Raw genomic sequence first — 13,802 nt, 5'->3', positions numbered from 1 at the left:
AGCTAAAGCAGAGTGGAAAAGAGGGAGGTAGCTTCTCAGTAACGATCGTCAGCAATAGGGCTATCAATACAAGCAACGGTTAATGTTTTCTCATTCGCAGCAGTATGACAGCAGTAATACCTAGTAACAGAATTAGTCAGGAATATGGCGCGTGAACATTTCGCCTAGTAGTAGCCGGATACAACGTCGTACACAATCGATTCGCTCCTTGTTTTAACGTATATTCGCAAATATCGCTATCCGTTCCAGTGCGCATGCGCGGCTGACGGTTCGCGGTTGCGCCAACTGGTAGAGGATGTTGCTAGCAGCAAGTGTAGATGCACAGCCTTTTTCACAACAATAACATCAACCAAATTTGCATCACCACATCGCTGGGTTGAGGATTATACATTCCAAACGCGGTCGAGAACCGAGCCTTGGACCGCGTCGCGTCGGACCCCTTTCTGTAATTTTTGGTTACATCTTCTGTTGACAATGGGAGCGGAGGGGTTTGCAGATTTACAAGGCTCCTTTTTGCAGGAGCAGAAACAAGAATCATGGCTGGCCAGCTAGGCCGCGGGTGGATTTTGTAGCTAACGGCAACGACCTATTGATATAAAATACCGTATGTATGCTTGGCGCCGCTTAGAGAAAAGTGTTGCTAAGAAGCCAGTGTATCAAGTACACGATTTTCGCAGATTTTTGTTGTCTTTTTGGGCCCACAACACAAACTAGCGAGACCGTTAGCTTCTCAACCTTGACTGGTTTACGTCTTGGCTTCGTAGTTAGCTCCTTAGCCAGCTAACGAGAGCTAACGTCGCTTGGCTAGCCATCCGCTGGTCAAAAACATTCGGAAAAGGACATTTACTACTGGATTTAATCGCATCGGTTTGTGCTGGGTAGGCATTTGTATCGCAAATTCCCTTTGCAGCGTCTGCACCTGGATGAATGTGGGACAAAATGGAGACCCCGACGATTGTGTACGATTTGGATACCTCTGGGGGCTTAATGGAGGTAAGGTTGCTCTGCTCAGAGGCCTTCATGAAGTTACATTTCCCTGTATTGCTAATGCTTTCATGTATTTAACATACTATTAATTTTCGTTATCGTCAGACAACCGCTGTCTGCTGTCAAAGCATTTCTCGGATAGCTAAATGAATAATTCGGGTTGATAATGGAGGCCATACGTGAGCGTTAACCGCTCTCTCCAAGCTTAGCATGGGATGGCACAGCGGGCACAAAGCTACATATTTTCGAACTATTTTGACATGCAACCAACCGGGGAGCATTTAACCTATACTAAAGCACTCAACAAGTTGTTTTTTTATTCATTTTTTTTTTACAGCAAATCCAAACACTGTTGGCGCCCCCGAAGTCCGAGGAGGTAGAGAAGAGGAGTCGGAAGTTGGTAAGAGACGTCCGGAGAAGCGGCAGGGCCACCAACCACGACACCTGCGATAGTTGCAGAGAAGGGGGAGACCTGCTGTGCTGTGACCACTGTCCTGCAGCCTTCCACCTCCAATGCTGGTGAGTAAGGTATCTGGACAAAAGAAGCAGGGCGCAAAGGGACGTGTTATGCATGCATGGATACACTGCTCAGAGAAACAGACTGCACACTTGATTGAGTGTGCGTTAGCTGCATGCTTAAGTTGGATGCTAACTTCAGTAGGGGCTGTTGCCCTGATGAAGTGGACGTTTTTACTGTTCTTGGTGATGCAGCGTTGTGACCCTGTGACATCTGAATCAAATTCTAAGGTTTCACCAGTTGTTATTGTTCAGCACATATCCGACTGCACCAGTCCGTGGTCCCCCACATCCACAGTGTAGGCCTCCTCTCCTGTATAACTGAGCCGAGGAGGGCGTTAGCCTTGTGTAGCGCTTTTGTGAAGTTGAATTATTCTGATATACTCTGTTGCCAGAGGAGTTACGTAAATGCCGAATTCACCAGCACATATACACGGATTTAAGCGTACCTTGGGGTCGTATTTCTTGTAAACACTAAACCCGAGTATTATTGAATGGGGTTTGGTGAGCAAATGCAACAACTGCTAGTTTGATATGTGTCGGTATCGAGTGACTTAAGTTGCCAACCGTTAGATTTGCTCCCTCTTCGGGGAGCCCTGAGATACAATTGCTCCTATAACGTTAGTCAAATGATTTATTGAGAGCCTGCTTTGCGTCGTGATGGTAAATTAAAGGGCATGTTAACGATACGTGCGTGGAGAAATAAGTGTTGTCGGTGGAAGTGGCTAGAATAGGCTTGCCGTCGGTCCTCCTCTCCTGTCGCGGCTGCTGCCAGTGGAGCCGCCGCTGCTGCTGCTAAAAATGGAGTCGAGGCTGCCTCTGTTTACAATATGGCGACCTCCCTGCTCTTTTCCCCCCTATTCAACCGCCATCTTACCAACCTTTAAAATCCAGCTTTGTGAAATAAAGGGCTCATAAATGATACGGGCGAAATGTGATTGGTTTTCTGAGATGGCTAGCGCCGCTGCGGTGTTTGTTGTGGACACGTTTCAATGCTCGTCCCATTGTAGCCCGTTGCCGGTTTGCATGGCTGCCCGTTAAACCTCTTCTTGCACGATTATTTTAACTTTGGCATTTGGTCGAGTTGAGTTCAGACTGCCAGTCAGAAGCGACCAAACAGAAACGTTTTATCCTTATATGGTCAGGCCTTTGAATGGCTTCATCTTCACAATATGTGGTTATTTAATATACCTGTATCTAGGAAAGAGACATGCTGCTTTATTGTGTATATATTAAAGGTGGTATTTCACAGCCTAAGTCTTGATGCATTTTCCTTATAATTGTGAGGTTTAAGACTGTAAATTATAGACTTGGCTTCAGATGTGTTATAACAGTCTGTTCAAAATGTCATGACATTGACTCATAGTTGTTCTGTCAACCACTTCTGATTATGGAGAAATTATTATTTAATTCCAACATGTTTTGTATGTGTGTTATTATTGTAACGTATAGTTAAGCATATTTAGAATCTATACAAATGCTAATAACGTGGAAATTGAGAGAACTTTGCACATCATTGACATGCATTCTCTTTGATGAAATGTAATTGTCATTCCACTAAATGTTATGTTTGTAACAGATGGTCAATGTGGTTGTAATCAATAAGAAAATGTGTTTTTTCTTCATAATTACAAGATAGATATTGTATTAATCATGGCAAATATTTGAACGTTTTTTCCTCACATGAAATTGGACAAATAATTGTGAAGCATACTATCATGACTGTATAGATGGATGTTAGATGCTAATGTTTATTCATTTTCCTGCATTGGTTATGTACCTAGTTACTGATTTGTTGTGTTTTACTTCCTTATCTTACCTTCTTAGCAACCCACCTCTTAGTGAAGAAATGCTTCCCCCAGGAGAATGGATGTGCCACCGCTGCAATGTTCGAAAAAAGGTGAGTCTTCTGTTACACATCCAATCCTCCACCAGTGTTCCTGTCATGCTGCTTAAAATGTAGAGAAGAGTATGTTGCTTGTCTGGTCTGATAAATCTGTATTTGTGTCTTTATTTGCTGCCAACAGAAGCGAGAGCAGAAGTCAGAACAGACCAACGGCCTGCCGGAGAAGTCCTCATCTAAGCGCTCCGTGTCCCCGGCTGTGGAGCTGGAGCTCAATGCCGGCCCGCTACGGCTCGACGGCCTGCCTCCGGGTGCTGGAGCAGCAGGCCCTGGTCTACGAGTGGCCCAGGTGCGCCTCTTGGACCGCAGGACCAGCAGCAGGCCGAGCAGCCGACCAGGAACGCCCACCTCCAACACTTCATCCACCCCGACCCCGTCAGAGGAGCAGAACGATGTGGAGGAGGAGGCAGCAGAGCCTGAGGATGAAGTTCAGGGTTCAGAGCTTGAGGGTGCTACGCTAGCTGCTCCGACTCCACGCCTCCTCAAGCGGCCCTTTCAGCTGCTTATAGCCGCTGCTATGGAGAGAAACCCTACGCAGTTCCAGCTGCCCAGTGAGCTCACCTGCACCACTGCATTGCCAGGTCAGTCAGTCAGTCATAATGAGTTCCTAACCCCCATGGTTAAAAAACACTGTAAAATACTTCATGGTATAGGGGAAAAATGGCTCTCCGTGATGTAGGTCTGTCACAATCCATGTTGTTTTTTGGCATATTTCTATATACTCCGATGGATTACAACTAGAAGCGAAATACTGATGACATCTGGGGCGTTAACGAGCCCAGCTATTTGAGCGCATCTATAACTGAGTTTGATAATTACTTGATTTTTTTTTTCTGGTATCGTAAACTATTCAGCTGAAATTTGCTTTCTCTGCCTACCTTGTCTGGTAACCTATTTTTATATCCCAAATTACAAAAGACTCCACAGTCGGGGAGCTGCCAAGTTGTCATGTGAAGCTGAGTTTAACATACTTTGGCATTTTATTTCCATTGTCTTGGATTGTGATCCCAAGATTATTAATTAAACACCCCTTCTTGTTGAATGTTTGACATTCAAGAAATCAAACCAGAAATGGACATGCAAGGTGTGGAAGTGTACTTTTAAAAACATCTCAGTTATAAAATGTATCCTGGATTATATTGAGCACTTTAGATATCTGATACATGACCGCATAAAGTTATATGTGTTGGTTTGTTTGCATTTCTAGGCAGCAGTAAACGGAGGAGAAAAGAGGATCTGCTAGGGAAACCATTCAGGAGGCCTCAGCATGAACTGGATCCTAATGGTCTGGTCCCTCTACCAGTCAAAGTTTGCTTTTCATGCAACAGGTTAGTACCAGACGACAGATGTACACACAGACCTGAGGTGTTTCATGTATTGTACTGACTTCATCGTGTTTCCTCTCACAGGAGTTGCAGGTTGGCTCCACTCATCCAGTGTGACTATTGTCCCCTTCTGTTCCACATGGACTGTCTGGACCCTCCACTCACAGCTTTACCTGCTGGCAAATGGATGTGTCCAAACCATGTTGAGCACTTAGTGGTAAGAGACATGATCTTGGCTAAGAGCTGAACCCATTTATTTTTTCTTGCCATGTTCAATTGTTTGTCTCGGCAAAGAGAGTACAGCAGACTGATTAGTTTTCCCTTTTGGATGTTTGTCTGATGTCCAGCTGAATCAGAGGAGCCTGAGCCTCTCCAACCGCTGTCAGCTCTTCGACCATTTCCAGGACAGGATGTCCCAGCACGCAGTCAAGTTGGACTTCCTGCGTAGAGTACATAGGCAGAACGCACCCAACCGGCGCACGACCCACCAGCACAATAAGAAGAGCATCAAGGTAGGCTGGCTACCTCAGTGTGAGAGTTTAGATGGCCCCCTAATGGTAGCAGATTGGTTTTCAGTGTTTCTCCAGGAGTGGGAGTCGGGATGAGACGATATGAACATTTCATGTCATGATTGTTCTGGTCAAAGTAATCACAATTTTTGTGGGGGGGGGGGGGGGGGGATTAAATGAGGTAATTATGAATCATAAAATCCCAGTGCATAGGTAAGGGATGAATATAATTAAAAAAAATATTTAATATATATATTTTTTTAATCGGGTTCTGTTATTCACTTCTCTACCATGACAACAAGCAACATTGTCACTCAACAACAAAAGTGATAATGATGATAATATCCATTATAGCAACAACAATAATAATATATAAGTAGTAATGGTAATAAAAATCATTGACGTGCAAAAAAAGTATTTCTAACAATCGCTATTTGAATTCAGGTGCCAGATGCCATCAAGTCCCAGTACCAGAATCCTCCCCCCATGCTGCTTCCTGCAGGGGTGCGCCAGTTGGAGCTGGTTTGTAGCGGCGTGCCTGACCACCAGCCCTCAAAGCACCTCACCTCAGAGACCGAGCAGCAGGAGGTAGGCAGACAACAACATGATGTAGTCCGTTTGAATCAGTCTAATGAGAGTTACCTGCAACCGGGGCTTGTATGCTCTCACCTTAATGATTTTTGAAGTTGTGTTGCTGAATTATTGAAAGGTATGCCTGGTCCTGAGGGTCCTAACTACTGTGGTCCCAAATAGGGAACAACAAACTTACATTTTCAATGTTCGATTGCTTGTCAAACCCACGTTGACACGTGCTTATCAGTCTGGAAGTCGGTGTCAGAATCAGTGGAAATTCACATTAGCTTTAAGTTATTTCAAAATATGTGATGATGTTGATTTCTTCCTCTGATGGAAATGTCTCCATTAGTTAACATAGAATTGTAAAAATAATTAATGATTGCTTCTTATGTTGTGAAACAGTGGCTTCAGGACGTCATCGCCCTCCAGTGCAGCATCATGCGACACCTATCCATCAAGCAGAAGGCTGCGTCCACAGCATCCATCCCGTCATCGGTAACGCCGTCAGCAGCGTGGGTTTCTGAGCAGAAAGCTGGTACTAAATCATGTGTAACATCAGAGGACATGAAAACTCAGGCTTCGTTAGGAAGGACTTCTTCCCCTGAACCCTGCTCTAAAACCTGCAGTACACCCGATGACCCCCAGGGGGCCTCTCTGTCAAGGGACACCATTGCAGAGCTGGGTGTGTGTAAATGCAACACGACACCATGTCAGAACTGTAGGAAACCCAACGGCCCTCTCGCAGAGGAGCGTCAGCCTCCCAAAGCCAACGGACCTGTAGACTGTAACAGTGCCTCGGACTCCTACAGGCAGGCGGAGCTGCAGCACAGACTGAAGCCTAGTACGACACCGCCAGACTCAGCTCCTGCCTGTAGGCTGGTGAACCACATAGGAACAGAAACGGTTAAAAAGGAGCCCCAGAGCACTACAGAGGCCTGTGCTCAGAAAAACTACCCCACTGCCCTGACGATATGGCCCCATGGCGGCCAGCAGAACCACAGGAGCCAGACGGAGCTCCAGCAGGAGTGTATGAGCAGCGACGAAAAGCCCACCTACTCCATCACCAGCAGCGCCCGCACAAACACGCCACCTAAAGGCAACCAGGAGCACGACCCAACGAAGCTGGGGTCATCAACACCTACTCCAGGTACGCATCCCTGAACCAATAAACTGTTCAGCCCTGATTGGCTTAACCAGGTTCAATTGAAAGAAGAATAACTGTCAAACATTAACTAATGAGGTATTCATTTATTGATATTTTTGTTATTTAGTCTTCAAAATGACATATCAGTCTCCAGAATGTATGTTCTATACAAACTCAGTTTAAAATTCTTACATTGCAGTTGTTTATAAAGAGTTTGTGCCTTCATTGCCAGCAGCTTAAGGCTTCATAACGTGAAGTTTGTGGTTGTCTTCTGTCAGATGCATTTTGAGAGTGTACAGTGGCTGCTCCACTTGTCTCTTGTGTGATGTCTGGGGAAACCAGACATCTGTTAAATATCTCAAGAACAAATTTGCCTTCGGTATGACAATTACTGCTTCTCAAGTGTCAGAACGGTGTGAGAAGTCAGTTGGGTGACATGCTTCATCTGCTTCGTTGAAACATGGAAAGCAAATGCATGTTGATAGACGGGGCAAATTGAAAATATTCTCAGGATGTCGTAGCAGTATTTTTGGTCATTAGTTTATATATTTTATCTTTAATTAATACTCATTCATTCTTTTTATTTAGTCTGTTCTTCCTGTCAGTAGTAACATTGTTGTGCATGCTTAATATGCATGCTTGTGTTGGCAGATTAACGTCTAGCTACAGCAACAAGGAGCAACTTAGGTTGTCCAAAACACTTCATGATTGTAAAACACACCACAAGTCTGTTAAATGGTTAAACCATGTTGAGCTCCAGAGTTTGGATTCCATACCAAACATCTTTACCTTCTGTTTCTGCAGAACTGCAACTAATCCTACTTTTGTGAGTCGTGACGAGTTCAAAGGGTGTCACATTAAGTCTAAGTTACTTTTTGCTGCTTTTTTAGGCATTTCCTCTATATACTGCTCAATGATTTCACTGAGACACTTAGCAGACAATAGCCAAACAGCCTCTTGTGGTCAGTGGCAGTCGATTCAGAGCAAAACAACTGTGATAGGACACACAAACACAGGAAAACGAATGGAGCTGAATGTGCTGCCGTTCAGAAGGGTTTTTTTTTGTACACAAAAAATCCAGGCAAATGTCCGTGAGCAGTTCTGTTCACACGCTGTCCTGTTTCTCCCATACAGACACAAAGGCTGGTCCTGCACTCATTGGGTCACTGCTGCCCAGCACCCTCTCCTCCATCGCTAACCTTTCCAGCTGCATGAAAGATGGAAAAGAAGAGGAAAGAGGTAAGTGTACTCTCTCAGTAGTGACATCACAAAACCCTGTGTGGTATTGTATGTCTGTGATGAAGCAAAGTATCTAATGTTCCTGTGCATGTAGGGATTGAACTGGACAAACTGGATGCAGAGATGATCAAGCTCCTCGCCTGGCAGAGGATCCAGCAGCTCTTCCCCCCCAAAGTGCCCAGCATTCCGCCTCCCCCTCCCCCAGCCACCAGCGCTGCCCCCAAAACCCCAACGCCCTGCCCTGACAGTAAGACACTAACTTACGTCACTATTATTGAATTCGTTTTAAAATCTAAAACAAGAGCCTTTGCCAAAGACTTGGTGAGGACCCACAGGTGAGTCGCAGGAGGTTTTATTAGGGTCACCAAATATATTAGCAGAGATCTTTCTCAATCCGTTATATAACATTTCTAGCTGCAGTTCACCTTTTGAGCCACACGAGGGAGCCTGAATGTTATTGTTCTGATAATTGCAGTCTACTCATAACATAGAACCTAATATGAAAGACTAGCCTCCATTCTGTTTGTTTAACTGATCAACTCCACGTAAATGCATTTTTTGGGTCTCATTTATAAAGTATTTAACATGAGCATATGTGTTCTATAACATGCATAAAACAAAGTTGTCATTTGTCAAATGTATATGTCTTCTAAATGGCTAGTTTACTTAGTCAACATAAAATAATGTGATGCAGAAATGGCAGTGAAATTGTCAGGAACATAAAATTAATTTCCAGGCCTAATTTATAGACTTTTCTGAGTATTTTCAATGTTCACAACCTGAATCTCTTCCCACCAGGTCAGAAGAAGGTGCAGGCCCGAGCTGTCTTCTACCCGCTGACTGGAAAAGGAGGAGCTATCAGCATGTGCTACAGGACGTTATACATAGGATCAGGTAAGACACGCGGATTGCATATTAAATATTACTGCAACAATTTGCCGTTGTATGAGCTTCTGCATAGTGACGTTGGAACAGTTTCACTGATGTTTCCTTAATCCTGGTACTGGTATGTTGAGTAGGGTTGACTATTAAACCTTCTAATACTTTGATATGAACTAGTGTTGTCATGATAACATAATTATGCTGTTGATATTATTCCCTGCCTAAATGTCTCCGTCTCGATACTGGAACGATAGTATGGCAAAAATCCAAAATGTCAGGAAAAGAAATGGAATGAATGAATAAATGAATGAATAAAAAATCATGGAATTTAAAATGTGTTTGCCTATTAAGTACCTGGGAGGTGCCAACCCACAAGGCACGAACTGCTGGTTGAGACAACAACTATGGCTTCCTTTTGATTACTTTATTTGTTAATTGGTAACAATACATGTTACGCAGTAATGTGATGTTCCCTATACTACAGTTTGTGATTTCTTTGATAGTTAACATCTTTTTGCAAACCGGATATCACACTAAGAGCATTTAATAAGTAACAGTTCAGGTGGAGAGTGGTACTGCAGCTCGGGAGACGACTAGAGGCTTCCACAACAAATAGACACAAGATGATGATCAATTCGTATTAAGTTCTGTGAGATGTTAATGAGAGAAACCTGCAGAAAACAAGAAGACATCACAATAACTGTAGAAAGGTCTCTGTTGAGGTGAAGAGGTGTTTGTGAAGAGAATGTTTTCCTCACTGTCTGCTTTCTGTCTACTTCAAATTACTGAGAAACACGGTAAATAATACTTCAAATGTGCTCTTTGGTTTATTATGTATTTGCCGAATTACAGGAGATGTTAGAAAAGATTTAGAAACTTAGTTTTTGTTGTTTTTTTTAATGGAGTTCTGCTGATACAGCTCTTGGGAACCTCTTGTTTCCCCCCCAGCCTTTTCAAACAATCAGCTATAGATTTTTGAAAAACGCTGACTGCTAAATGGATCGTTTCATTTAGTTTTGGGCTGCTTGGTATATGGAGAGCAAGTGGAAAACCATCCTCGCAAAGGGATCGTTTCTACCTAACGTGCATAAATGCATGATGAGCTCGACCCTCCCTACGACTGCTCCACACTCGCTGGTCAAGTTGACATTTGAGGTGGAATCACAGTGGCTCTCCAGCGGCAAACAGGCATATGTGACCATTTTAGTGGAAGTCTTGAGCCCAGACAGGTGGAGCTTGTGCCTCCTGGGAGAAACCGACCCACCAGACACAAACTGCTGGTTGAGACAATAACTTTGACTTCCTTTTGTTAAATGAAAGAAAGGGTTTGCTCAAAAATCTGTTTGTATTTCTCAAAGTGATGTAGTAAAAAGTATTGCTTTAAAACCCTTTGTCTGTGATGAGAAACTTCAAACTGAAACTTACTTTTTCAATTTTTTTTGTCAAGGTGCTGACATGGACGTGTGCCTTACAAACTATGGTCATTGCAACTACATATCTGGGAAACACGCTTGTATTTTCTACGACGAGGTTTGTGTTTGTGTACTACAATTCTCCACCTTTGCCTATTTAACACATGGAGTTATTGTTGTTGAACGTGGTGTAAATGGTTTGTATCGTTGACCTTTTTAGAATACCAAGCATTATGAGTTGCTCAACTACAGCGAGCACGGCACCACAGTGGACAACGTCCTCTACTCATGTGACTTCTCTGAGAAGGCCTCGCCATCACCGCCAAGCGGCCTGGTGGCCAAAGTCCAAGGCATCATACGTAAGTACATCTCATTCTCACACACCGGACTGTTGAAGCTGCCCCCGGCTATGTGCAGTTTGGAGGCTCATCGGTGAGTGGATTTAAACTGTGCTCTGAAGAGTGAAGCCAATCCAAGGTGCCTTAAACTTGCATTCTCTCTACTGGCCATCAGGGGGCGAAGCATGAAAACTGACTCGCTGAAGCTGGAAACTTGCTGAATCCTTTCATCGGCAACCAAACAGAAACTTCAGTACTTGTTCAATTGCACAGTATAGCTTATGTTGTAAATGTTATGGTCCCTATTGATGGTAACTTGGCTATTTAAAACAGCAACAACAATCAGTCGTAAACAGAGTTTATTTCCACCTTCTGGCTCCCTTGGAACCTCGATCGAGGTGGTCCCAAAACCAAAATGATGAGTTAGAACCATGCTGTACGATGCAGTGGAAATGCATCATAAAACACATGTATTGGCAATTATTATCACACATGCCATCATCTGCCATCTTGTTTAAAAAAAACAATGCACCTGGTCCTGTCTTTGGTTTCACCTCAGTCGAGGTTCCAAGCGAGCTGAGCTAAAATATTCCTGTTTGATTGCTGATGAAAGGATCCAGGCGAGAACACACTGTTCAGTCTTGAAGATGAAGAAGATTCACTGTAGTAAAAGTACATAGTACTGAAGGCGAGCCGTACCGCGCAGTGGAAATTCAGCATTAGAATGCGACATTTGCTTTCTAAACTGCAGTGGAAGCATTCAGTCAGTCTGGGTGGTAGCCTGTTTTCAAACTTCTCCCTGTGTTCTCGCCGCAGGTCGCAGTAAGAAGCGCGAGGATGACGAGGGTCCCAGCTCCGTGGTGGGTTTGTTGCCGGCCGGCGGAGTGATGAGCAGCCAGCCTCAGGGCGCCTCCGAGCTGTCGTGCAGCTGCAAGGCGAGCAGCTCCAGCCTGATCGGAGGCAGCGGGGCGGGTTGGGAGGGCACGGCCCTGCTCCACCACGGCAGCTACATCAAACTGGGTTGCCTCCAGTTTGTCTTCAGCATCACAGAGTTCGCCAGTAAGCAGCCCAAAGAGGAACAGACCGCCACGCCCGCCACCAGTTGCACAGGCAACAGCGGCAGCACGACCAGCACCACCTTCACGCCACCACCCAACACTGCCACAGTGAGCAGCCCCTCCAGCCAGGACGAGACGGACACTGAGACTGTCCCGTCCCACCAAGTGCCCGTACTGCGCCCCAACTCTATTCCATAACCTGCACAGGAACACCCTCCCTCCCTCACACCCACCCGCCCACCCTCCTCTTGTTTTGCACCTTCCGAGTCACAATGAAGGGAAAGCTGCACAGCTGGTTGGTCAACAGGGAAAAGTTTATTTTTTCATTTTTAATGGTTTATATCTTTGCATGAACTTGAAGTATTATTGACAATCTCTTCTGTTTTTGAATGACTGACCAGTAACCTTCTGTTCATTTCACACCGTGAGGACTTTGAGCAGCGTATTTACAGAAGCTCGACCTTTCTTTTGCCAGTATATTGGTCATGTATGGTGTAACATTATTTTATCCGTCAGTCCATTTAGCACAAACCTTTTATTTTGTAGTTAAGAATTCCATACATTCTAATTTCTTTTGCTGCTTTTGCACCATAGGTAGCTATATATGTATGAAAACATACATGCTTATACACTATAATATGTATATATATTGTAAATATATATAATTCAGTGCCTCTCAATTGGAGAAACATTGGATTTCATGTAGATTTACCATTTTTTGGTTTTTAACTGTACAGTTCATGGACTTTGTGATACTGTGTAGAGTACCAGAAGTTTTGTGATAAAACTTGTTCTTAGTCTGTACTTTCCGCTGTAGTCAGTCTGTAAATACCACATTGTTTTAGCACTCATTTTAACATCTTGTGCTGCTCTGTATATAAGCACTCTTTGTCTGTACCTGCTTGTCTGTTCAAACATGTAAATACAGAAAGATTTTCTAAGAACAATCTCAATGGATTTGTGTCCTGTTATTCTTTCTGGCTTTTGTGGATCCACTTTGGACCTTGATTTTTCATATTCTGCCGTGGGTTAGTGGTGCTGCTAGAATGTACTGCAGAATCCAAACACATGCAGGATGGGGATAGGTTAATCGATGACTCTAAATATCCCGTAGGTGTGAATGTGAGAGTGAATGGTTGTCTGTCTCTACATGTCAGCCCTGTGATAGACTGGTTACCTGTCTGTCTCTACATGTCGGCCCTGTGATAGACTGGTTACCTGTCTGTCTCTACATGTCGGCCCTGTGATGGACTGGTTACCTGTCTGTCTCTACATGTCAGCCTCTGATAGACTGGTTACCTGTCTGTCTCTACATGTCGGCCCTGTGATGGACTGGTTACCTGTCTGTCTCTACATGTCAGCCTCTGATAGACACACAGCAACCATAGGTTACCTTACAACAAAAACTATAGACCACAAGTAATGAACTATATTTCTCGTTTACATATTTCCCAGACTTCAAGCGCACTGAGTCTCTATTTTCAAGAGAGTGTAACCATGATGTCAAAGCAGGAAAAATAATCCACTTCATGTTGTACAAAGTCATGTTAGGTTTTCTGAACTACACAACATTGTGCCACTAAGAGAAAAAGGCTTGATCATACAGAACCATGTATTCATAGGCAATATCAGATGAAACTCAATATAATTCATAATTGTGACTACATCTTTAGCAGTTTGAATAATGAATACTACTGGGCATAGTAAGCTTTAAAAATATTTAGGAAACAATTGTGAAATGAAGAAGCATTTTTAAAAGATCATGCATAACCAATTCTACTATAATATAATGAAATCCCAAAGTCCAATCATAAATACATTCTGGCATCACCAGCAATTTATAATGGACTTTGTGATTTTATTCTACTATAATATGATGAAATCACAAAGTTAATTTTAAATTGCTAGTGATG

General features: G+C 43.6%; 1 protein-coding gene across 1 annotated transcript; it reads left to right on the top strand.

Annotated features, from left to right (window-relative positions):
* The first annotated feature begins 129 nt into the window (after positions 1 to 129).
* phf12b (PHD finger protein 12b) lies at positions 130 to 12,836 on the top strand. The gene is given in 16 exon segments (XM_084019863.1): positions 130 to 993; positions 1,325 to 1,506; positions 3,331 to 3,403; positions 3,531 to 3,987; positions 4,614 to 4,734; positions 4,816 to 4,948; positions 5,079 to 5,243; positions 5,685 to 5,828; positions 6,219 to 6,963; positions 8,095 to 8,199; positions 8,294 to 8,446; positions 8,998 to 9,093; positions 10,529 to 10,611; positions 10,714 to 10,852; positions 11,648 to 12,034; positions 12,037 to 12,836. Coding segments are annotated over 16 exon segments (3,255 nt in total). The 5' UTR covers positions 130 to 927; the 3' UTR covers positions 12,243 to 12,836.
* Positions 12,837 to 13,802: the final 966 nt, after the last annotated feature.

The sequence above is a fragment of the Eutrigla gurnardus genome (genome assembly GCF_963514095.1).
Source record: "Eutrigla gurnardus genome assembly, chromosome: 10".
NCBI lineage: Eukaryota > Metazoa > Chordata > Actinopteri > Perciformes > Triglidae > Eutrigla > Eutrigla gurnardus.
The sequence above is the reverse complement of the archived record's forward strand: the minus strand, read 5'-3'. Positions and strand labels throughout refer to the sequence as shown.